Source organism: Helicoverpa armigera, chromosome 12, assembly GCF_030705265.1.
Source record: "Helicoverpa armigera isolate CAAS_96S chromosome 12, ASM3070526v1, whole genome shotgun sequence".
NCBI lineage: Eukaryota > Metazoa > Arthropoda > Insecta > Lepidoptera > Noctuidae > Helicoverpa > Helicoverpa armigera.
The window spans coordinates 8,865,957-8,891,066 of record NC_087131.1 but is presented as its reverse complement, the minus strand read 5'-3'; the positions used below and the strand labels follow the sequence as shown (position 1 = coordinate 8,891,066).

The 25,110-nt window shown below is 36.6% G+C and overlaps 2 protein-coding genes across 7 annotated transcripts in view; one reads left to right on the top strand and one right to left on the bottom strand.

Moving 5' to 3' along the window:
* Positions 1 to 25,110, top strand: part of LOC110384005 (uncharacterized protein) — a 76,011-nt gene that overhangs the window by 9,805 nt on the left and 41,096 nt on the right. Inside the window, exon 1 of one of the 6 annotated variants that reach the window (XM_021345016.3) lies at positions 14,264 to 14,736. The exons of the other annotated variants lie outside the window; for them this stretch is intronic. Coding sequence (XP_021200691.3) covers positions 14,680 to 14,736 — 57 coding nt within the window. The 5' untranslated portion in view covers positions 14,264 to 14,679. Of the gene's footprint in view, positions 1 to 14,263; positions 14,737 to 25,110 lie in introns of those variants that run through there. 6 annotated transcript variants of the gene reach the window in all.
* LOC110384006 (acyl-CoA Delta-9 desaturase) lies at positions 18,435 to 21,827 on the bottom strand. Its single transcript, XM_021345018.3, has 5 exons — positions 21,594 to 21,827; positions 21,050 to 21,180; positions 20,423 to 20,628; positions 19,894 to 20,079; positions 18,435 to 18,851 (listed from the first exon to the last, which is right to left on the bottom strand). The coding sequence occupies exons 1-5, from the start codon at positions 21,775 to 21,777 to the stop codon at positions 18,629 to 18,631; spliced, it is 930 nt and encodes a 309-aa protein (XP_021200693.3). The 5' UTR covers positions 21,778 to 21,827; the 3' UTR covers positions 18,435 to 18,628.

Genomic DNA, 25,110 nt, shown 5'->3' with positions numbered 1-25,110 from the left:
AGGTACAATTGTGTTAACTTTGTGACCTTTCTCGCATTTGTGTTTCATGCTGCATTTTCGGCACTGAATTTGTTTAATTTGAAAATATGTATTTCCTAAATACGTTTATCTTTATATATCCAATCTGTTAGACATATTCTTACTTAAAGTACGTTCTATTATGACAAACCACTTGTTTCACAGCCCAGTCGGTAGCAAAAGTACTTTTGCAATACCATGACCATAACACAAACATGTTATTACCTACCTACCTACCTACATGGTTTCTAGGCGTTGCCCGTAGGCAAGCAATATCGCTTTTCTTTCGAATACCAACCGCTAAAGGAAAAAGAATGCGAAATTACTACAACACGCTGAAGCTTAACAAGTTATAATGTTCCCTAACAAAAGCGAGTTCATTGTTTATTTATTGTTTAAAGTTAAACTTTCTCTCTAATGAACATTATACGTATGTACAATGTCGCATTGTTCTCTATAAATCGCATTGTTAGGACAAAAAACTTGAATTGCTAGGCAATCTCGCGACTTCCTAGTCGCTGCGATTTGCGACGATTGTTCCAAGAAATGCGGGAATCGAATGACTGCCTTCATTACTCCTGGCTGCACCTGTGTAATGGCTCGGAAATGTACCCGTTGTTGCATTATTTACTTTCTTTATCGTGTCGCCGGGGCTGCATACTGATAAGCATTTTATCACGATAAAGGGTATTTTCTTATTCCCACCGATTGTTTTTCCGCTACAACGGCGAACAAAATGAAGTCTGTGTTCATTGTGTTAGGTAATGTTGTAGTTTGTAGTAAACTTTAACTTTTGGTCCGTGTAAAATTGCTTTTCCACTCTCTCTGTAACATGCCTAGCAATAACTTCGGCAAGTCGTCTTGAACCGCGCCTAGGTACGAATACTTGAAGTCTGAGCTGGTAAAAGTCAATATCGTAAAAGCAAACGTCGGGAGGTGAAATAAAATGAGAATTCCAGCGCGTAGGTTCTCCGTACATTTTCTCATTAAGCCCCTAGAGAATAACTAGCTATTGCCTCGCAATTGCTTGCCTTTTGTCATTAGTAATGTAAGAACTCCTAGGAAAATTACGAGCCCACCATTACCTAGTTTTATCAAGATCATCTTCATCGATAGGAGAGAAAGCAAGGTGAAATTACGAGTATGTACACGAGGATAATGTTCCGGATACTCAGTTGAATGGATCTCGGATCTTCACTGACAGTCTATTGTACTTGTGGGATTGTTAAGCGCCATTCGAATCTATTATCTTCTGTTTTATTAGCAATTCGGAGTCTAACGATGAGGGCCGTTGAAATAACTTAAGATAGTTTGATTGTAACAACTACACGGAGTTTTCCAAAAGAACGAATTTGTAAGAGTAATTTTCTTATTTAATATCTTATTCAATTAATCATGATATTTCTTGACTTGAATTTAATCCAATATCGAAGAAATATAAATATTTATCACCAGCTCTAGAAATGAATTATAGTAAAAGCTTTTATGCCAATTTAGACATGTTAATTTTATAGAAAGTTGTGACAGTCTCGTGCAAAACTGCAAACAGCTCAATTTAGTTTCTAAAAATACTTAGATATAAGTACAAACATGAGTTATGGGGGTTAATGGAAGGTAAGGGTCGATGTCTGAGGACGAAGAAAAATAACTTTGATTAGAAATGAAAAATTGAATATTTGCCAAAAATAATAATATTTTCAACCTCGAAATCTCGAACTACTTAGAGTCGTTATATTTTCTTGAATATTTTGCGTAGGATCATTACGAACTTTTGCGAAAGCCAAAGCTACAAAAATACCCTGAATCTAGAAAAGTCCCATTTTATTACGGCAAGGAATGTTAATATCAAGGTTTAGTGAAGCCAAGTCCTTCATAATACTGAATAAAAACTTAGGTAAACGTCGCAAATGTCAAGGTTCAGGAAAAATATTACGCGGAGACATTTGTAGGTGAATTCTTATTCCATGCTATGCAGGTAACTACATAAGTTTGTTTTTATTAGCGGCTCAGCTTAACAGAGGTACAATAATTTAAATTGCTTTTTCCATTGTACGAGTAATCATTGATGAAAAGCATTTGATCCAAAATTCTTCGAGCTAATTATCATTGTGCATTAATCTTTTATAACAATCCGGGAATATAAAATAGATTTTATTTATGTATGATAATATCTAAGTACCCATATAAAAATATCAACTCACGCTTAAGTACCTAAGTATAAAGGAACCGTTAGATAATGCTTATAAACTTAGAAGCAATATTGTATACTATAAATAGTAAGGGCACTATTTCTCGCCATAAAATGAAAACTATACAGTATAGTGGGCAATTGGAAGAATCCATTTTAAATTGTATCCTGTTGGAGACGCCTCTTTAAGAGTATTCAAATGAAACAACATATTTATTCTATGTTTTACTGATATGTAAATGCAACAGAGCAAGCAATAAACGTTCAGGCTATGTCCCTGCTTAGTACTTTCAAACTGAAACTCCAAGCCATATATATTACTCTGTAAATAGGTACGTAGGTACCTATGTAGGTATAATTAATATCAATTACTGTAGCTCGTTATAAAATCTAATTTAAACCTCAATCCAAGGGTATTAGTAAGGCTAATAGATAGCCCGAGATAGATTTAAAATTTAATGTACCTAATCCATTCGAAGGTTTTCTCTTCAGACTAAGAGCTAGTACATACTAAGTATATTTGTATTAAACTTCGTACAATCGGACATAGCAGGTGCCCAAAGCTTTAGTTCGGGGCTCCACAAACACATTTGTATGTAATCCAAGCACTTTCGAGCCCTTTCACCGTCCTATCCCTAACGATTGCAGTTTCTTCGTCTGGCGATCTGCTCGGAGCGCAATCTCATCTGCTCAGATCTGTGCCAAAGATATCATTGATCATGGTATGAATAAGCCCGGTCCGTTGTGAATGACGATCGTAATCATTGTAATGCTGTTGATAACTATGAAAGCCTGTTTGTTTTGAAACCATGACGGTTTTGTTGATTGCTGCAATAATAAAAAAACTTTCGTCAAATTGAATTTCACTTATTTTTTCAGCTTGTTCAAGCTAAAGTGTACCTGTGCTAATTCATTGGCATGTACGGTCGTTCCTATTGAATTTGAGAAAGACATTGCTTGCATGGAGCTAATGTCAAAATTTTATCTTTAGTAAGCAAAATAACAGATAGACAAAATATTGGAAACGGCCGTTAGTGATGCTTTTTACTGCAGTGTAATAGGTGGAAGCACGAAGTGACTATAAAATAATCAACAACAGAAATAACGTCTTCCTATCCTTTTATACTCCGACCATAAAATTAACAATGAAGTTTACGTTGCAGGAAGATTTCATATTATTTCCTTCTTTATTCCAAGAAAATTACTCTCTATGCTGTTAATAAAGTTATTGCATAACACACATGTGCAAATACACGTAAAGTTGATCATAAAACCTGTCTGACATTTAATGGCATGCAAAAACATTTTCTAAATGTTCACAGGTGCCGCTTACACGACACGAAAACGTCGAAAGTAACGAATTCAGAAGGCGTGACTAATAAACTTGTCCTTCGCGAGATTCTGATCAGAACTGCACATAGTAGCAAGAAGTGGCAACACTACTAACAAAGTTTCAACTCTCTATGGGCGCTGTGTTGTGTAACCATGGTCATTTACGCGTCTCGACGCTAGACGCCACGATGCGCAGTAAGAGTGTAATTAATTAACTAATTATTCTAGTCGGGAACACATGCGAGGATTACATAACCGGTCTGTGGACTGCTGAGAATACCAACGTGCATTACACTCGAGCGACTCCAGCTAAACCGTTGAACTCACTTTGTTACCATAATTGAAGCAACATTGCTTATTTTTTGGTCGAGTGATCGAGTAGGCAGGTACTACATTTTTTTTTGGGGTTTAAGTTCAATTTTCTTTTGGCAGACTTGTGCGATTTTATTTATACCCAAAAGGTCTTATACCTTACTGCCTTGGCCTGAAAGGTATCTTATAAACTCATTTAATAAATAGGGGTCTATGTATAGCAGTAAACTCCTGTGGCTAGGATGATGATGATAGATTAGACATGTAAATTTAACCAGGAAAATACAGACGTGCTACCTAAGTAGCTAGGAAAATCTCTGTGTTCGGGCGGCAAACAGCATTCCAACTTAAATATTCCACGTAAAGGTAGATAATCGGTAGCTACAAATACGCAGAACGGTTATGAAGATGGTGCAACGTCAAGCTAGAACATAGTTGTACACGTAAAAGATCGACTTCTGATAACTTGTGAGGCAAACATTTCAATTGAACGTTTTGACGTGACCGTGGTATTACTGGTATTAGCTGACGTTATAGCACTTCCATTTTTATTGATAATTCTTTTGTAATGCTTCAGATTATCGTAGATTTAATAGTGTTACTCAATACTCTACGAATCAAAATTATCATTCTCTATTTAACGGTCATGGTCGATGTTTGAATAGTAACTATAGACAGACAGACAGTACCTATTGTTTAATTATCGTCTATTAATACCTTCGCCAAGCTTTTAATTGACGTAAGAACAATAGTTAGGAGTACAAAGCTGCCGTGTCAAAGTTTGAGCGACACCCATAAGTTAATTTATTTGATGGCGTTCTAAAATGCGTAGTCACGATTACATTTTTACAATTTACATATAACCTAGGATATATTCGGTTAGCTTAGTACAGAAACACGTAATTCTCTTTTAGAACTTAACCTTGCTCAAGCACCTAATGTTATTCTGGGACAAAAGGTGCGTGATTAACGATCACCTTTTGTTAGGGACACCTAAACAGCAAGGACCGGCGTAATTCGGGGCAAGACTAAACTTTTTGCGTGTCTGCTTATAAAGTGAATTGTATTTTTGGCTTAATGTGTAAATCTATTATTGCTTTGACGCTGTTTTTCCTTGATGATGTAGGTAAATCAATCAAGAAAGCAATTTGCTTTATTTCGAACAGCTCTTTTCCCCAATAAAAGAAACACGCCCGAAAAAAGTGTGCTTATATTTAGACCCAATTACACCGATAACATAAACGTCTGTCTTAAAATATCATTTCACTTTGAAATTGAACGTGAAAATTCATAGCGAACTTTCATAGCCTTACCAAATTCTACTTCAGTCATCAACCGTTAACCATCTTAACAAACGCTTAGGTATACCTACATATTATTCAGGATTAGTGGTCACTTCTACCCATAGTGCGGTCAGCAGCGGGCTGCTGGCACATTGCAGTCCCACAGGAATGCAGTACTACAGGAAGCGGCCGTTGACCGGTGGCCGCGTGTTACCGCGCAACGGACGGTCACCATTCATGTATTTGCAATACAAATCGTCATTTACGTGGATGGGGTAAATAAGATGTTTGGGTTGTGAAATGAGGTTGTGTTCGTGGTGGAATTTTGTTGTTTATGTTGTGGACTAGAGTAATGTTACTAATATTATAAATGCGAAATTTCCTGTCTGCCGACTGTCCGGCATTTACACTTAAGAGCGTGTACGCTCGGCGCGCGATGTCAACTTTAGGTAATTCAACGCAAAAAACCGCGCAGACTAGCGTCGCGGCTGTGTGCGTGCCTATCATACTTCACGTATAGTCACACAAACCATTTTGATCCTTTCGAGTGAAATTGGTAGAACAAAAAATATATTATTTAGTAAATACTTAATAGCGGGAAAATAGTGTAAGTCTATGGATGTCTAAAATATAAAAGCATGAAAATAAGTCGTTAATACTTACACTCTTTTGCAAAAAAATCGGGCACCTATGAAAACCTTGGTTTTGAGGACTTTCTGTATATTACATACAATTTTCAACAGTACTAAATAGTTGACTGATGATTAATGACAATGTTAAGAGTTTCTGTATTTTAACCGATTTCAAAAAAAGAAAGGAGGTTTCAATTAGATTGTTTTGTGATTGTTCTCAATTTGATTGTTCTCGATTCCTCATTTGAAAAATTGATTGTTTATATGAATGGTCCAGTCCATCCAGACCGAAAAATTGTGGTCAAATAACAACAATTGCCGGAAAGCCAAATATTGGTGAAGAGCTTGGGTTTACCATTGCAAATAAAGTTTTAAGTTATCTATCCTATATGCTTCAAAAGTTATTCGAGATCAAAAGTCAAAATTTGAGTACATCCAAAATGAAAAAAAAAAAAATATAACTCGATTGGTAACAGACATCTGCAATAAGTGATTTCTAGCCTAAGGAGTCCGCCATATTGGATTTAGACTCGCGACACATTTTTTTTCGAGTTATTCATAGCAAGCCCTTTCATTTGATACCCATATCGTAGGAATGCATTAAAAACATTTTTTTCTCCATCTTGGGTATACCGCCATATTGGATATAGAATCATACATTGTCATTAAAACTGAACATTCAAACAAAATTTCAACTCAATCGATAAAAAAAATATGCTTCAAAATTGAGCTTTAAATAAAATAGTAATGTATCAAGATTTGTTGGTCGCGCTTGAAATGTACTCTATTCTCGGTATCCACGGCAGAGGTTATTCACCCTACGCGATGTGACGGAGCGACACGTCCTCTCTCTGTGAAGCCTTGCGGCGGTCTGGTTTGAGTTGACTCGCGTGCAGCGTTTTATAGTAGTTTTTAAATAATTTATAAAAAAATAAAAACGAGAGATTAAATTATAATATAAAGTTTATGTTTTAAAGAAAGAGTTATATTACTATAGTAAATAATTGTTATATTAAATTAAGTAAGATAGATAGGTAAAAAAAGCATTTGAAATTCACAATTTTTCACATTGTTAAAATATTTTTTTCTGAAAGATAGAAACCTAAATCAAAAAATGTTTTCAACTAACTATAGGCATGGGGATTTCGTCTATGAGTAAAAAAATAAATATGATTAGATTTGCCACTGTTTTCACATGAATTTAAGCTTCGAAATAGACGCTGAACGGGAATTTTATAAAACATCTGTTACGTTATAGGGGTTTTAAGTATTTAAACTACACAAATTGAAATTTATGTTCAATTAACTATATAGACAGTGAAATTACCTTGCGTTATTAAAAAATAACATAGTTATAGGATAAGTAGTTACTGAGAAACAGTGGTTTGAAAAGTACCATTTTAGGCCAAATGGCGCGCGGTTGACGTATACGCTCTTAAACTACACTGATGACTTTTGGACATAGACAGTGGAGCCTGAAAAAATATTAATGCTAATTTTATCCGGGTGTCGGAAGAGCGGGTGAAATCGCGTGAAAAAGATAGTAGAATATAGAATCTCGCATGTCAGATTGTTAAGTGATTATCAAAATTATAATTTAATGAAATTCTTAATGAATATTCACTAATGTTTTCTGAATATCAACTTATCTACGACACGGTTTAATACCATTTCACATTTAAGCTTACACTGGTCAGTTCAAAAGATAATGCATATAATTTGAATATATGTAGGTACTTAGTTGCGTAAATATGTATGTATGTAGTTTCCGTGTATTAGGTAGGTATTTGGAACAGAAAGAAACAGTAAGTTGAAGTCGAAATATGTTTGCTAGTTTAGCGACAAGAAACCTATTTCTTTGGAATTTATATTTAAGTAGAGTGTGTACATAAATGGCTGTTAGCCAATTCGTCAATTAAGTGGTGACTGGCCAGCTAACTGGTCATCAAGGACGTAGCAAAATATATTGTCGAAAGGAGAGTAAATACTTGAAAAACACTAAAGTTGCGTTGAATTATAACAACTTACATCGAGAATAAAAGCAGAAGAAAATATTTCTTTGATTGGGCGTTCCTGAGATTTACGTTTTACGTAGATGACGTAGTCAGTGGACCCTGTAAGATTGACACGTGAAATCTACAAGATGTTTGCACCCCAAGACTAAGTGTATTTCTTAAACGACATTGATTTAATTAACCGGACAAAGCTTTAATTGTTCTGCAATACCATGTAGACACATTGTAGATATAATTTATACCGAAGCAAAGGACAGGCAGTTTCCCTATCTTCGCGAGTTTCATTACGAGCAAACCCGTTCCAAGTAACTCTCACTCACGCTGTTAGAGATAATAGTAATATAACAATTAAACGATGTCATAATAAATTAGATACAATAGTAATTTATTGTAATTGAGAATTAAACACGGCTTGGCTTAGTTTATGTTTAGTGTTGTGTATGTACTTCCTTCTTCTGATAACCTATTGGTATCGTGTGGTCTGTTTCCCATGTTTGAGGATCGTGTTCAGCATAGTCTTGCATATAGAGGATCGGCTTCCGCCGATTTTAGTCCAGTGCATCTCTTACAGCCCAGAATTATACCCGCGACCGTATCCCTTAAGGAACCTTACCCGGATTGAACATAGTTTTCCAACAGTGAAAGAATGTTAGAAGCGGTTCATTCGTTTCGGAGCCTCTACAAACAAACGAAAAATGATTCGTCTAAAATATATTAGCATAGCATAGATAGACGACGGAGGCAGAGAAATTCTTCACTTGATTAGTCCATCTGGTGGTGGTTGGTGAACGACCCGCGATCCTTTGTGTCCGGTCTTCCCAGATACTGCAATCTTCTTCTTTGTTTTCATCACTTTAGCGAAATACGAAAGGACATTAGCAATGACAGAAAAAGTTCTGATTATGCAGTCTTGTGACATTGCAACATAAGCAAAGTTGTAAGTTGTTTGTATTGAAGTGTATTGATTTGACGCCACCTTGACCTGAAAGGCATGTGAATTTTTGTATCGCACGAACTTATAATAGCGAATCACGCTCACCTGGGTGTTCATTTTTTATTCATTTGGTATAATGTATGTAATGTATTTAGAGACCAATTATGTAATTATGCTATAATATGTGAAGCCAGTTCTTCTTGATGTCGGCGCGCTGTTATTATATTCGGAAAAAAATATGAATCATTTCATTCTGGCTACTTCAATGACTTTTTCAAATGATGAATGAATCCACTTAAGATAATGTGTAAAGATTAAAATGTATAACGCGAGTGCAACTCCTTCGTTGTCACATGCAGACATGTGTAGGTACAATTGTACAACATTCATTATTTAACAATTAGAATGGCGGAAGAAATGCTGATTCTTATCGCACAGACGTAAAAACTCTTGCGCATCATAATTCTTGGCTACTTAATAAAAAGAACAAGCGATGGCGTCGCTTGCGCAAGTACGGTCAGCGTCAAGAGTGATACAAATCACAATTTTCAAAACTGCCTAACAACATAAAGGTCATCATTTCTGGACATCACAAACGCCAAATTTACCTACTTAACACCTAAACTTAAAAAAGTAGAGAAATACTTTTAAAAAAGTAGAGGAATACTTTGACAAGTTATCGTCGACACTTTATTTAGCAGTTTTGAAAATTTCGCTTCGATGCTGACTGTACGTGGATACCGGGTTACGAGAGTTTAAAGTTAAATGTTTGTTACTATTATCTGTTGAGTAAAATAAGATAGGTTAGTGGTTAGTATGAAGATCGCTTCCTGCTCGTGTACACGCGATATCTCATTCGCTGTTCGTCTGCGCTGACGCACGCTTGACCCGCAACCTGCAACGACTCGACTGGAAAATTGCAATTATGTTAGCGTCGTGCGTACGAACATTTCAGATATAGCTGACACGCATGTACTAATTTCCTATAAGATTGGCAGTGGAATAAACCAGCTCGGTTTATCCAAGACTTTGGCACAAAACTTAACTTACTGGCATAATACCGGCTCAATAAATTATATGTATTCTTTTCACGTTTCTACAAGCTATTGTTTACGACTGTTTAATTACACTGGTACCTTTTTAAATCATATCTTTCAATCTACAAAGGTAACTTAAAGGTTGACTTGACGCAAGATCTTTTCCATACCCTCTGTTTGGTTCAGCCTAACTTTTCCCTCCATATCTTTGTCTCTTCAATGTATTATTTCTATAGTTACTTAGTTCATAAAATTTCCCCTACAGAGAGTTACAAGGAACAAATGAATGATCTTAGGGGGATAATACACTGACTACGTAACGTCCGCCGGTCGTTGTACGATGGTATCAATTTAGCCAGCCCGTACCACAGTTGGAAGACAGATAATAATATGAATTATGAAATACATTGTTGTCTTGTACTCGTAACTGGGTTTTGTGATTATTTTATCTGGGTGTTTCCTGCGGTTTCAATATTTATTGCAGTAAGACACTACACAGTCTTCAATAAAATGACAAACTTATTTAAATACCTCTTTTGACTCCACTATTTTTGGAGCAACGAGCCGACCCAAAAATGCAGTTCAAAAGAGCGCATGCGACAATTGAAATAAATGACCTTTGACCTTTAACGTGACTTCACTATGACCTTACTCAGAAAGAATGTAGTTTAATTCCCCAGACGTATATGGAGGCACATTTGTTTGTGCACGTTGTAAAGACTGGTGATAGTAATTAGAGATAAGGGAGTAATTAGACCTTTCACGATCGTAGGTACTGGCGGTCAGACACGATCGTCGTACTAGATAATAAATTAGCTCTAAGGGTCAGTTCACACCGAGACGCGACGCGACGCGACGATACTCAAAGAGGCCAATGATTTCGCGCTGCGCCGCGCGGCGTTGCGAGACGCATCGCAACGCCGCGAGGCGCATCTTTTAAAATCGTAGCAGGACGACGCCTCGCTGCGCAGCGAGGCGCCGCGAGGCGCAGCGGAACGCATCTACAAGCCGCGGGCGCCGCGCGGCCCCGCCCCCGCGCCCTCCCGCAGTCGACCGAACTGCATCAATTCTAAATGAATTCTGGACGGAAATAGTAGAGAAGTCGCCACAGCGGCCTCAGGCTGCACCTCGCGACGCCGCGCTGCGCCGCGCGAGGCGCAGCACCGCTCTTGCACGTCGCTCGTCCGGCGATGCACAGCTACGTCACGATACGTCGCGCTACGCCGCGAGGCGCCGCGCGGCGCCGCGAGGCGCAGCGCTGCGTGGTGCAACGTAATCTGAATTCTCACAATGTAATGTGTATCTTTTCGTGTAGTGAATAAAGTATATTCTGAGTCGCTCTGTGAAAAATGTGCGCGCAGCGTCGCGCCGCGTCGCGTCTCGGTGTGAACTGACCCTAAAGAGTGGCAAAGAAGGAAATGTGACAGGGTACTATCTCGTTGGCTTGATGTATTTACGACGGAATAAATACCTAGGTTTAGAAATACATACTGTATTTTTTCTTTGGAATGTGGTCGTGGTGAAAAGTTGTTTCAGGGTACTTAATGCCATTACTGTAAATTCCATTTGTTATTTTTTATATTTATATTATTTATATCCATATTTATGTTAATTAATTGGAAGACTGAGAGTTACTAAAACACGGGTCCTATATCAGGAGCTTCCAAATATTCAGGTTCCTAAATAAACTTATGTTGCTCTAAGTTTAAGTTGTATACTTACTAACTTAAACACATTACCTACCCTTTACGAATCAAGTAGTCCAAGTACCTAACAGTCCTCGCCTTCTCGTCAAGTTGTCGTAACATTAAAATATTCCCTTGACATTTTGCAACGGAACCACGAATTCACGATTGAACTTATTCTGCCCTATCATTAATAACAGTCATATTTACACAATCAAATAGACTGGTCGTAATAAATCCACGAACTTGTAATGAACTGTAGTCAATTAGTCATTAACTAATTGTTATGTCGTCGAAAGCTAGCATTTGTAAACTATTTAGGTACACTACTACTACTAGTTTTCATTATAGTGATGTTTTTTTTATAAAAATATGCTAGCTGTTTTTCCGCGGTTGGTGGTACCTGCGTCCCTGAGTAAATTTTGCCCATACCCGGATACAATATAGCAATGTTATTCGGGAATAATGAAGCTATCCAATGGTGAAAGACTTTTTCAAATCGGTTCAGTATTGTGGACCTTTTAGACTACAAACATATCTTTATTATATTTTGTAAAGTTAAAGTGATGAATAAAAATATTAAAATCCATATATTAACGTAAACATTCTAGTTTCAAATAATAAAATTATTAACGCATTTTGCTGAAATAGAATCCAGGGAACAATGAAATAAATAATGTGCTGTAGAGTTTGAAATAATAGTGTTTGCAGTTATTTAGCGTTCCCAGCAGGGTTATACAAAATGTAGAGTTATACATAACTCGTACTGTTGCTGTTTATAAAATTTATAACGTTTAAGGGGAATGTCTGCTGAGGTTACCATCATACGATATTGTATACGTTGTATTTTATCTAGATGATGCGTGATTTTATAAACAGCAACAGTATAAAGGTATTTTTTGCATAGTATTAAGATATCCCTGTATTCACTTTTCTGTAGAATTAGTATACGAAACCATGTGTCACGTAGCTCATCCATATCATATTATACTAGTAGGTAAATATAGGAGATGACAGTTTCCCAATAGTAACACGACTCAGAAACTTACTAAGCGGGATCAGCATAATTCATGCAACTATAATCAACATAAGCTCAACATTTCCTTGATTTTCCACACGTACACACACACACATTACTTACACACTGAAAATAAAGAATAAAGAACACGTTACACTCATCAAAAGAAAAACTTACCTCCCCAACTACTGCGACACAAAAGACGAGTCTTTCTAGGACAGTTAAGTAGACATGAACCTACGCAAAGGGTTATAATATAACTTAACTGGAGCACAGTGAACGTTGGTCCCGGGCGCCTTGACATACTTGACTTGGTTCATTCATAGCAGGTGCTTTACGACAGGGGACTGACTAAACTTGTTTTGTGAAGGCAAATTTTAGCATAGTTTACTATCGTAGTAGGCAGTTGTTTTGAAGGTAGGTAACTAGTATACAAAGTTATATGTGTATGATAGTTGCTGATGTTTTTTTTTTGAGTTTTCTAAATTTTTTCTTGACTACCCCTGTTCCTAGTGTTCTTAATTCCATGTTATGCCTATTATTTCGAACGCAAGTTTGGTTTGGTTGGAAAATCTGATAACGTAGAGTAATTTATTCATAGACTCCGAGTTTTAATATAATCAACAAACAATCAGAAATAATTACTTTTTCAATTTAACTTCATAAATCAAATATCTGACATCCCTGCCTCCTAGCCTAAAATTTTGTCCATTGCACGAAGGAAAACCAGATGAAAATTAAATTATAAATATCCTGGCTGTACCTGTACCTCACTAAAATGTACACCTGGACTCGGTTCATAAGAAAACAGGGACATGTCGTCAAACATTTATGAAGGAGGAATATACCCGACCGCGACGGAATTTATTACCATCAAATATTCAACTGAGTTGGCACCTTCATATTTCAGATTGTAATAAACGTAGTTCAAGTTAAGCTGGAAATAGTTTCAGTAATTTTAATCTTTAATTAGTGTAATAAATGTATTTATACGCATGTAATCGTCTTATTACGCATTCCTTGCATAATTTTAAGATAAAAGTTTTTTAGCTGACAAAAACGCTGCGAGGAAAAAACAATGGAATCTAAAACACTTCACGAATTAACATTCAGCTTTTTTACAATAATAAAAATAAATTGTACTAATGAGACCTTAACAACAAAGCGTTACAAACGTTCACATAATATTTATGAAATTCTGTTTCACTTGGAGCACAAAGAACGTGATGTATACTCTAGTAAAATTACTGTTGTTACACCAACCAACATACATACGTATACGCAGACAAACTCATAATACGCACGTACGTAGGTATAGGTACGACGGGTGAAACAATTGTAAATACCTAGGTGCTTTCCTTTTATGGCCTGTCTGTCTACATGCCCCATCTATTTCTTCGAAGCTAACAGAATTGCGATAATTGAATGAAACGCGGGCTCTAACCAGCTGCCATTATTGTGGTGCCATAAAAACATGTGAGAACTAATTTCTATGATGTAGCTGTTTTATTCAATGGTTATATTGAACGCTTCTTTTTGTTCAGTTATTATTGTTCGTTACAGCTACTCCTACTAATGTAGATAATTTTTTCCTACGCTCCTGCATTTATACTGACGCACATCCGCAAGGAAATGTGTTTATTGTATGTATTTCAATCTGCGGCGGACGTGTAAGGGTTCCCCCAGCAAATGTCAAAACAGTCGAGAAATCTGAAGAGGGGACATGCGCAGTAGGGATCCGATCAATGCACCCCGACGGAGTGCGCGCGCCACCCTCGCCCCGGCCGCCGCTATCTACGCAGTTGGCCACAAAAACACCATCTAAAACCTAGCGCACTCAGCGGATCGCCCTTGAGCAAACAAAAAATATACAATCAATCGGCTCATCCGCTAGTTAGTACCCAAAAAATGTTAAGTGAACGCGAGGCTCGTCCTCGAGGTAGCGTGTGATTCAGCTCGTTAAGGACACCCACACCTTCCGAGCGTCGTCTGCGGAGCGAGCCAGTGTTGCACCTAGTCAGGTCGCTGTCGCGTGACTCATCGGATTATCCAGAAGATTTCGATCGTTAAATTCGCTACGATAGTGGAGTCTTGAGCCGGTGTCGGTGTGTAGCCGTAAAGACAATTAGTGCAAGTTCGGATGCCGGTGGTCCGGCCGCGTGTGCCGACGTTGATGACGGCGCCGGCCCGCGCTGCTGAGGAGTGAGGTGGACTCAGCTGCAGGGATGGACGACTGCGACACCATATTCTATGACGACGACGGTGAAGCTCAGTGCGATATGGTACGTCTGATATGCTATAACCTTCATACAAACCTTCGATAATCCTAAACAATGCAATTATTGCCCTTCATGTTGACATTATTCCGAAGCTTTCGATGCAAAACTGTATGTAGATACATGGATTTCAGTGGTTATATAACGCGGAAACTTCGCTGAGAATGTGTGCACAAAATGGACGATCTGGCAGGTTTTGCAATGATGCAATACCGTTAACCTTTTTGATATCGAAGATCAATTTCTTCTGCGGTTTGCATAGCGTTCATGGTTGTTTTTACGGCATCATAATTGACATCAATTGATTTAGTCGCTGCATCGTTAGGGACCTTGAAAATCGGTAGCGCTTGGATTATTGCGTGACTGTTTTGCTACATAATCGTTATAATGAAACCACTGAAAATTAACATTCTTGCTGAACATAATATGCCATTGTTGTCACTGGTGCAAAGTAAACAATTATTTTTAATTTCTGCGATGTATTAGTGTGTCAGGTCAGCTGTAGGTATGAGCATAGCTCGAGAATATTCGTGTGCTACAGAATCGTATTCTACCGTTATGGCTCGTTTGCACCATAAAGCAAAATCATGTATCGCCTAAAAGATAAGTAACTTCAAAAGGCATTTGTGTGGGAACATTGTTGTTAATTGGGTACCTGCTTTGAAATTAGTCAATTAAAAACATATTCTTACGTTGTAACAATTAATTATGTATCATTCTACGATAAGCGCTTTGGAAACTTTACTGCACTCCAGTTACTACGGCAGTCATAATTACATACTCACATACATAAATTATTTCGTAAAAGACATTATGATTATTATCATATTATGATGGGTAAGTTTTTTTCCTATGCAAGGTTTCTTTATCAACAACATCAGCAGTATCAGTACACAGTAGACTAATTCTAATGTCTTATTTAGTTTCATTTACATTCCAGCCTTTGTTAGTAGTTGCGAGATAGCTCTTCTTATCTTTTATTACTTCCTGAATACCAGTTTACAAGGAAAACAGATTTTAATTAAATCGAAATCCTTTGTGCAAGCTAGATACATCTAAAATGGTTCTCTGTTGTAGCACCTAAAACTTTAATTGGATACTTTGAATACTCAAATGCTATAAACAAAATTCTCAGTCTTAAATCCCACAGAAAATGTTACGAATAAAGATTCCCACACTCAAATATAAAAACACATGTCATCAATAACACTGCAACAAGTTGAAACAAATAACCTGATATTACACAATCAAATCGATGCAGACTCCACGTCGCGATCAATCATTAAGCGCACTAATGGCCGGAGCGTCATCACCGTCGTTCAGTGAAAGTCAGACGAAATTGTTGTATTAATCTTCATTATGTCGAAGCACCCACGATTCTTCACTAATTATGAAGAACAATACGTTCTTATTATTTGTGGTAACCGCCTTTGTTTCATGGCTTTATGCTCATTTAAGCCTACACGAGGCCTATTGTTGTTTCTATGAAACCAAAATGGTGCTATACATTGTTACTGGCTTCACTTGAGAACTGTGGAACCATTTTGGCTATTTTCCTTTTTGCTTTCTTAAATGCAAATCTGAAACTTATAATTTGTTCGTGAACCAAAATTGTTCCATAATTGTTGGATTTCCTAGACGGTTAGTGCGCGTGAAATTCGGATGCCACAATGTCAGGTCAACTCATTCAGCTAGCTTCAGATAATAACCATCTCTTATTTAATTACTGTTCTCGCATGACTTCATGAAAGCTAATAGTTAGACAGGTGATGAGATAGTTGATAACTGTAAAATTGCTGGTTATCTATAGCTTCGTGGTTTTAGAGCTGTGATTTATTACAATTAGTTCTCCACACGTGGGATGAAATAGCTTAAAGCCTTGAAATTTTAATTTCACTTATTGGAATGTTTTCACTTTGTTCTATGTTAGATTTTATCTTTGGCTATTTATTCTTGCACCTGTTCCTACAATGTTTTCTACCTCTTGACTGTAGGTACACTCTGTTGATGTATACGCCTATAGTAAAGGTACCTACTACATGTATTTCCAAATATAATATGTTCTAGCAATGGCATATTAACGTCTAAATCAACCTCTGCAATATCGTTTATTTGGCTATCATTAACATTGATCTCTGAATTTAGCATTATGAAATCCATTCATTTCTATACAAATAAATAATTTTCTTTGCTATCTTGGCTGTCTATCGGCCTTGATGATGCTAAGATGAATCATATTCCTATTGTCTTTCGTATTATGATCAGCACATCAGGTGGTTTCATAATACATTATCATTTGAAGTCTGCTGTAATTTCAGATTTTAAAGTTTCTTGTTTTTTTCTTTTGCCATAAATTCTCTCGACTTTTAATGACTAAGCATAAAATTAGAATTATGTGTTCACACATAGGTGGTATGCACAGGCTTCCACCATGCTGTATCGTGTTTCGTATGCTAATTCAGAGCTATATATGTATCTCAATTCTAATTAGCCAAGGTGTTACGTCTTCGTTAACGTTAATTGCTTTGAGGTTAAAACATGTTACTTACATAAGTTTAGTTTTAAGTTACCATGTTTAACTGGCGTTGTACTTTCAAGTTTAAGCAATGGGTTTGCATTGTAAGTTATGGTGAATGGCGATGGCCTTTGCAGCTATGATTATGGTGCAATTGCATTCTAATGGTATTCCTATGATCATAGTTTTGATTTGCATGATGCAGCAAGATTTTCACTGCAGTTTCAAAGTGTTTTTGATCTTTTTGTCAAGTTCATTTATTTTAGAAGTTTAGAAAACACTAACACAGCCATTAGTTTATCATAATTATGCTAACTAATATCAACTATAAAATTCGGTTGGGAGATTCTGCAACTGTTACACTTTAACGGCCGAATTGAAAAAGGAAACTCTAGGGACAGTTTGGTTAATAAAGTTCCTGGGTCGCACGTAAATCCTACAATAAAACACATAAAAACAAAAGCATCTCTTCTGAAGTCGGTCGTTCAAAAGCTTATAATTTCGTCATAGCAGGACTGTCATCTCATCGAAGCTACCAGGGCGCCATGAGTTGTAAAGCACTATAATGTGCACACATTATCGTCGCAGGCCGCAATCTCCAAGGCGTTCGCTAAACACCATCAATTTATTACAACTAAGAATGTAGAAAGCCGTTAACTGGGACGGAGCGATGAGGAACTGGCACCATGGAAAGGGCTCAGTCAGCGGTTTCAGCTTTATTAGCGGGTACAATGTACTGTCTGTACCTGATCTTGTTTATAACAGAAGCTTTTACGTATATAGCACCGCATTTACGACACACATTGGCACAATATTTCTGTTAAATATAAGTATATAAATTACCTAGTTAATTAATATCTATATACATACAGTGTCAAAACTTTATGTATGCGTTTATTTGGTTTGTACATAGGTATCTTGTTTAATTCAATGCAAATTGCACTAGTCTTCACCATACCTAAGTCGCCGAATTACGTAATTTTTATGCGAAGTTCATAAGGTCGTGTGGCTCTCTGCCAAGTGCATAAACTTGGCTGTTCCAAGTTGCACCGCATTCGTACATTTATTTAGCTGTCACGCGTGGGTGCTAACTATTTGCGGTATGAGATCATAATAAAGATTTGTACCGAACATATTTAATGTATTAGCATAACCAGCTATGAAACTTCTAGGACATGCATTGTGCTGATATGACGCTAGTGATCTTGAAAATTGTTTTTTTCTAATGAAGAACTAAACAATTGCGTCAATTTGTACATTCTTTAAAAAAATATAATTAATTTGATTGTTATAAATTATATTATTGTGCTTAAACATTTAAATAAATACTAAAAAATAAGAACATAACAACTCATAAAACTTCATTACCAACTTTAACAGGACCTACATTAAAATTGTCTCAGCTATTATGAAATCTTTCGTCACTTCCCTCTTGTCGTACACCCAGCCGAATTTCTCGAAGAAATGTATGAGGTCTGTAGTGAAGTCGAAGGTATGTGACCACTCCGCCGCCTTGTAGTCAAACGGGAAGGAATGGTGGAAATTATGCCAACCTTCGCCCCCGGTCAAAGCTGAGATGATGGCGTTCTCTGCTGGGTTAATGCTCCTGGAAAAAGTAATAATTTATGTATTATCGGCCACTCTGCTGAATTTGTGACTTTTACTTATTCAATAGAAAAAAGAAACTTAAATAAATGCTTTCCTAGAAGGTTAAACCTATGAAGGGGTTTCTTTTTATATAGCGCAGTAAGATTTTAATCGCAAATATTCACCAGTGGTAGTATTTACTAATTTTCAGGAGCTAGAAGACGTGGGTCCTAGACAAATAATACCAATAATCGAATAAAAGAGAACTTAAATGAAATTCTCAGTTATTTATGACACCAATAATATTCATAAAGTTGGTCATTCAATAGCAGATTCCAGGTATAATTTTATAGCGAAAATGTTAATTTAATGTTATGCTACATTTCGCATTAAAATTAACATTCTTAGTGGTCAAGTTCGACAATAAAACGTCTGAAATTGCCGTTATTTTTGGATATATGTGAAATCTGACACAATTTTTAATAAAGTTAGCATCTACATATTACTGCAAGTATTTATTTTTAGGTGTCCGTGTATCAAGCCGTATATTACTGACATTGTTTAAGTCGCTATAATATTTTTTTTAATTATGTATGCAACACACCACCACTGCAATGTTTTATAGTAAGTTAATATGATCTACGCTACAGGCTGCGCAAACGCACAACATGTAGATAGCTCAAAGGTCACGTTTCAAGAGAAACTCAACGTATTCCCTTTCCCGGAAATATTCATGCACAAACTATGCAGATACAAATGATTGCTTGAATTATGAGTTACAAATAACGTATAATATATGATGAAAATAAAAATATTACCAAAATAATTTCGATGAGGCAAGACAATATTTTAGGTAGTTTTTCCAACATACCAAATATCCACTCCGTTGACACAGCTTAATAGAGATTGATTTTCAGATAACCGATTCTCAGTATAAGAAATCATTACCAAAATCTGATAACAGTTTGATGAAAGCGAACATTTTCATCCTTAACACTGGCATAAAAATAAATGATGAAAGAAAAAAGGAGAATGATGACACTGAAAATCTATAAACTTACGTATCATAAGGCTTATATCCAATAGTGTGTCCTAAGCTGTTGACGGTCAGCTCGCTGTGGTACACAAACAGGAATCGAATGCAGCACTGCCACGCCACAGCTGCCTTCCAGCCCTCACCCCATAGCACCATACCGAACAAAGTTGGGATCACGAAGGTCATTAGTGGATTTACTATGTCCAAGTGCCTGTAATGTGAATAACAAATAAGAAGACCCGTTGTGATAGGGTCTTGCAGGAGCCTGTCGGATCTTTAAAAAAAACCCTGATAGGACAACTAAATGGCAATCTTCCTCCAGCCTTTTATCAGGATATCTTTAAGAAGGTAATCCGATAAATAAATATTAACATGGGATTACTAAAAGTTAAGACCTAAGTAATTAATTATGTAGGGATTAGATGAAGATTAGCCCTAAAACATGGATCGAATTGTAAGGGACAGTGGTTTAGCATGAAGCCGGATTACCGGCAGTCTAGTAACGAGAATACATTTTCGTCCACATTTGTCTAAAGATTCGTTAAGGAACTTACTTTCTATGCCAAGTAAGCAGCTGATCATTCTCAATATCACTCATATCAATTTCCTTAGCTTTGCTGGTCACTTCAGGTTTCTTCTTCATTAGAAGCCAACCGATGTGTGAGAAGAATAACCCTCGTTCCCGGTTGTGTGGGTCAGATTCCGTATCACTGTATTTATGGTGAATACGGTGGTTGCGAACCCATTGATATATCGTGTTCTGAAATTATTTGTTATTATAAAGAAGCAACAGTATTTCAATTACATGTGTTAATTAAACAACCTCTACTTACATAACATTAATGCGAGCATATGTTTGTTTTAATGAAATTTGGAGTGCCCTCTAACCTTCACACTGTACCTGTATTAATTAATTTTTAATGGCACTTAAAATAAAATTAAATGTATAGTTTCTCTAGTTTTGATTAATCGTTGAATATATCTTTAGAAATTCGTGGCAATGTCAGCGAGGTCATAACTTCTACAAATGCAACAATTTTCATATTTCAAAAAGTGTAATTCCCTTTCGCTATGCACCCGAAAGCAGTCTAGACACCGCCAAATAACTTTACGATTCAGCAGATTCAACAGACTTTGAAATTGCTATCTGCATATAATGGAGCATAAATTTTTGATATTACCTGGCCAGCAGACGCGAAACCCAGGAGCATGATAATCCGTAGTGGTGTAGTGGCTTTAAAAGCCTTGTGTGCCCAGTATCTATGCGCTCCGGCGGTTATGCCAAACCCACTGAAGCAGACCATTGCATACGCTGAAAAATATCATATTATGTAAAATGTCGAGCTTTAGGTCAATCGTTAACAGATCTCTGGAAACAGTTTCAAAATACCACATTACCCGATTTTTGTAATGTTTTGTTTTATGTGCGACAAGCTGTTTCTCGCGATATGAGTAATGCGGGAGTGGATGTTTACTATGAAGATGGAAAACATATTGCGCCGAATCTTAATTACTTGGGAACAGGGCAGTAAGAAGTAGAAGAGGTATTTCTCTCAAATATACAGGTTTTTCGTGAACTTCCTTTTTGGTGCTCATTTACGTCGCCTAAGAAAACTTGTGTTTCATACATACTTAACCAGAAGTGCGTTGATATTTGATGATTATTGTTAATAGATTGAGAATAGATGTTCAGGTTTTAAAAGTCATAATGGCATTTTAACTCACCAAAAATAACGCTCTGCCATTTCACAGGCAATGCGTATTGATAACACCAGTAGACAGCAAAAGCATGATAACAAAACACAACGAATGTCGTCAGCCACTTGATCTCACTCTCAAAGCCCATCCATTTCTCAAATTCTCTCAATTTGGACAAAATTAAAGATTGTTCCTCCTTCACTTTCGCCATGTTTAGTCTTAGAAATAATTGTTATGAGTGGGGGACCTATTGTCTCTGCATGCTTATTTAAATGACCGAAATTATACAAATCCATTAATCAATTTAAATTTAAATCAATTCAATTTATTGCAAGTATTTTTATTTAGTGTCCATGTACGCTTACAGTGTTGTTAAACCTACCTAGTTGGACTGGTTTATCGATCGTAAGAACACCGATAGCTCTCTCTCGGTGACATTGTAGTGTCGAGCGAATACTTCACATCACTAGAACCTTTTTTTATCGAAGTCAGCTATTTCAAACAAAGGCATATCGAGTGAGCAAAAGTTTGAGTTTCTATTCAGAGAACATTGGCTCGTGTGGGGTAAAATTGTGCTATAAAAGCGAAAATAAGTGCATTGTATTGTTTGTACCTATGTACCTAAACAAGTTAATACACTAGAATGAAATCGATATCCTTTACACAGCGTTAAATTGTATTAACTCTTCGTGGTAAACATCGCTATTGATAATAATTTCTATAGTATTGTTTGAAAGATAGGGTTCATTCATTACGTTCATCAGTCTGTCTTTATTTTCTTTCATATATGTTTATTTATACAGTCTGTAGGTACTACAGGTTTTAAAAACCTTGAAGTGATTCAGAGTTATGTCATCACAGTAATACACCCACAGTCCAGTCACAGAAATGTAATTTTGATCCGGGTAATATAATTATAAATAATTTATTTAGGTCGAATTAATTTTAATATCAATTTATTTGTTTCGCATATTGAATTGGTCCTCACTAATTAATTATGGTTAGATTCAATTTATTACCTACGATTGGATTTAGTTTAACAGATTTTATAAACTACTTATTGTCAATCTATGCGGTCCTAGGCTACATTGTTTTCCTACTCCTCTATCTATTCTACTATTTACCTACTAGATCGATTTCTACTTAATTTTCCGACTGCTCCAATACCGCGTTTTATTGAATATTTTCTCGTTACGAAGGGCTGTCCAAAGAGTTAATGTAGGAAAATATGATAACGTAACTGCGGTCAGTCGTCCGTAACGGTAAATAGGGATGCGTGCGCGCAGGTTGTGGCGTCCACTTGCGGCTGAGTTTGCGGTCAGCGTTGTGTAGCAGGCCAACTATGTACTGCCTTGCCATCAACAGTTTAATTAAAATTGTTGACTGTCGTGTCTTACAAGTTGTTAATTTATTATAGGGATCTGTCATCATAATTCTTTCCTTTCGTCCTAAATTTTCTTACATCCATAATGTGGTAATCGATCAGTGTTTATCTTTCGTACATTTAAGCGCCATGTGTACGCCTAACCACACCTATTAAGTGTATAAAGCGTATTTATTATCATAACATGTCGTGCTACAATAGGCAATAAAATTTAAATAACAACATCCATTGTTAAAAACTGAACTATGTAGAATAAACTTTCGCTGCTCCTTTCTAATTTTTTGCGAAAGGGCTCACAACTCAGATTAAATGAACTATAAATCTCACCGTTATACAAAGTCGTATGATGCCGAAGCCCATTGTACGGTGGAACTTCGTAATGGCTGCAATCTATATTGCCTGATATTATTCAAAGTGTACTTTTACTGGCCGCGCTGTGAGATACGGCCCCCATTGTACGAGAATTCAATGGTCCTCACAGAATCTTATTGCATCCACTTGTTCACATCGATTCGGTTTCTATACAAAAGGTGGGAAAGTTTTAAATAGATTTCGAAATAGATCGATGTTATCTTGTTTATCAGTGCATAATTGAGTTCGGGTGAGAAATGGTTGGCTATTTTGTGAAACAGGTGAACATTGCGATATGAGAGTATGGCTGAAACTTATTAGGTACCTACCTACTAGCAGGAGATTCAATTTCGTCTGTCTATTTGCTCCAGTCTTAATATTATTGCTGTGTATGAGAACCTGGAACTACGCCAAGCTGAGGAGTATTGTACGTAGTTACCTATCATATTAGCTACTATACTGTGCTTTAAGTAACTATGGATTTTTATCCTGTCTAAGTACAAAATACACGACCTATTTTATGGAAGTTCAACTTCCGTAATAAAATAGAAATGAAGAAATAGTAGCCATATATGTTTTATACATTAAAAGATATCTAAAAGTAAGGTGATAGACTCGCTTCATTGCGGTTGAAGTTAATGGTGCAAAACACATCAATGTTTCTCACTGACGCCATTACGATGGTAAATGTTAACCGACAACCAATTACTACAGCAGTCGCACGCGTTTTTATGTTTCTTCTAATACCATTCTCAGGTCTTTACCGGTATAACTAGTTCATACAGATATAGGGTTACTTCGATAAAACTTCTTTCTTCTTTGAGTCTTTAAAAAGAGTTTCAATATTGTCAGCTGTGTTTGTTAGAAATTCGTCTCGCTGCTCGGGGGCAACCAACCGTCAATTTTGGTTGAATAATAGCTTGTATTTGACAAAGGTCTCAATTCTCAGTATTGATCCTGTTAATAAGGTTCTCACGACGACTTGGTCTATCAATATTTCCAACCAAAGCTCCATTTTGTTTGGTTAAGTGACTTCCATAAAGTCCCCTTTAGTTGCCTCTTCCTTCTTAAATGTCCGAAATGGCAATTTCCGGCAATTGAGAGGCCGTTTTTATAATCGTCATAGGCAACGCTTATTTGTTTAAAATAATGCTTTGTTCGTGACTATGAGGTCCAAAATATCCAGCAGTTTTAGTTGCTTGGTTTGATGGCTTATCAAAAACTTGCTTGGTTCAAAGTCAGGTCTTTTAAAGGTTAAATTGAAATATCCATTTATGGTGTGATATATGTGTCGGGTCGTCCAAGATATAGCTACATCAAGCAAATTAAAGAAAAGGTGAAGGTCGTGACGTATAAGGAAGTTCAGGAGTTGGCGCTAGATAGGTGTAAATGGAAGGAGCTGCACCGACAAGAGCTAGGCTCTTAAATTAATGATGATATGTGTCTGGAGCATTCAAAATACCATCAATGTCTAGTATCAAACTAGTATTCTAAACTGGTGTAATATATTGGTTTCTGCGTGCTATATGGCAAGATAATTTCTTTTAGAGATAAAAGACACTCCTAAGTATGGGTGCAGGCAACAATATACCTAGCTACTTAGATATCTTGTAACAAATGTATTGAATGAAGATAAATCATAACACGGTCATTCATTGAACAACCCTATGGAACCAACTGGTACAATCATTAACATTGAATCGTCGCAATCTAGCTGTTGGGCTTGAGAACATCATAATGATAGATTCTACCATCATGATTTGTTCAGACATGTCTTTATGACGGAACTTCTTGTATGCAACCTGTTTC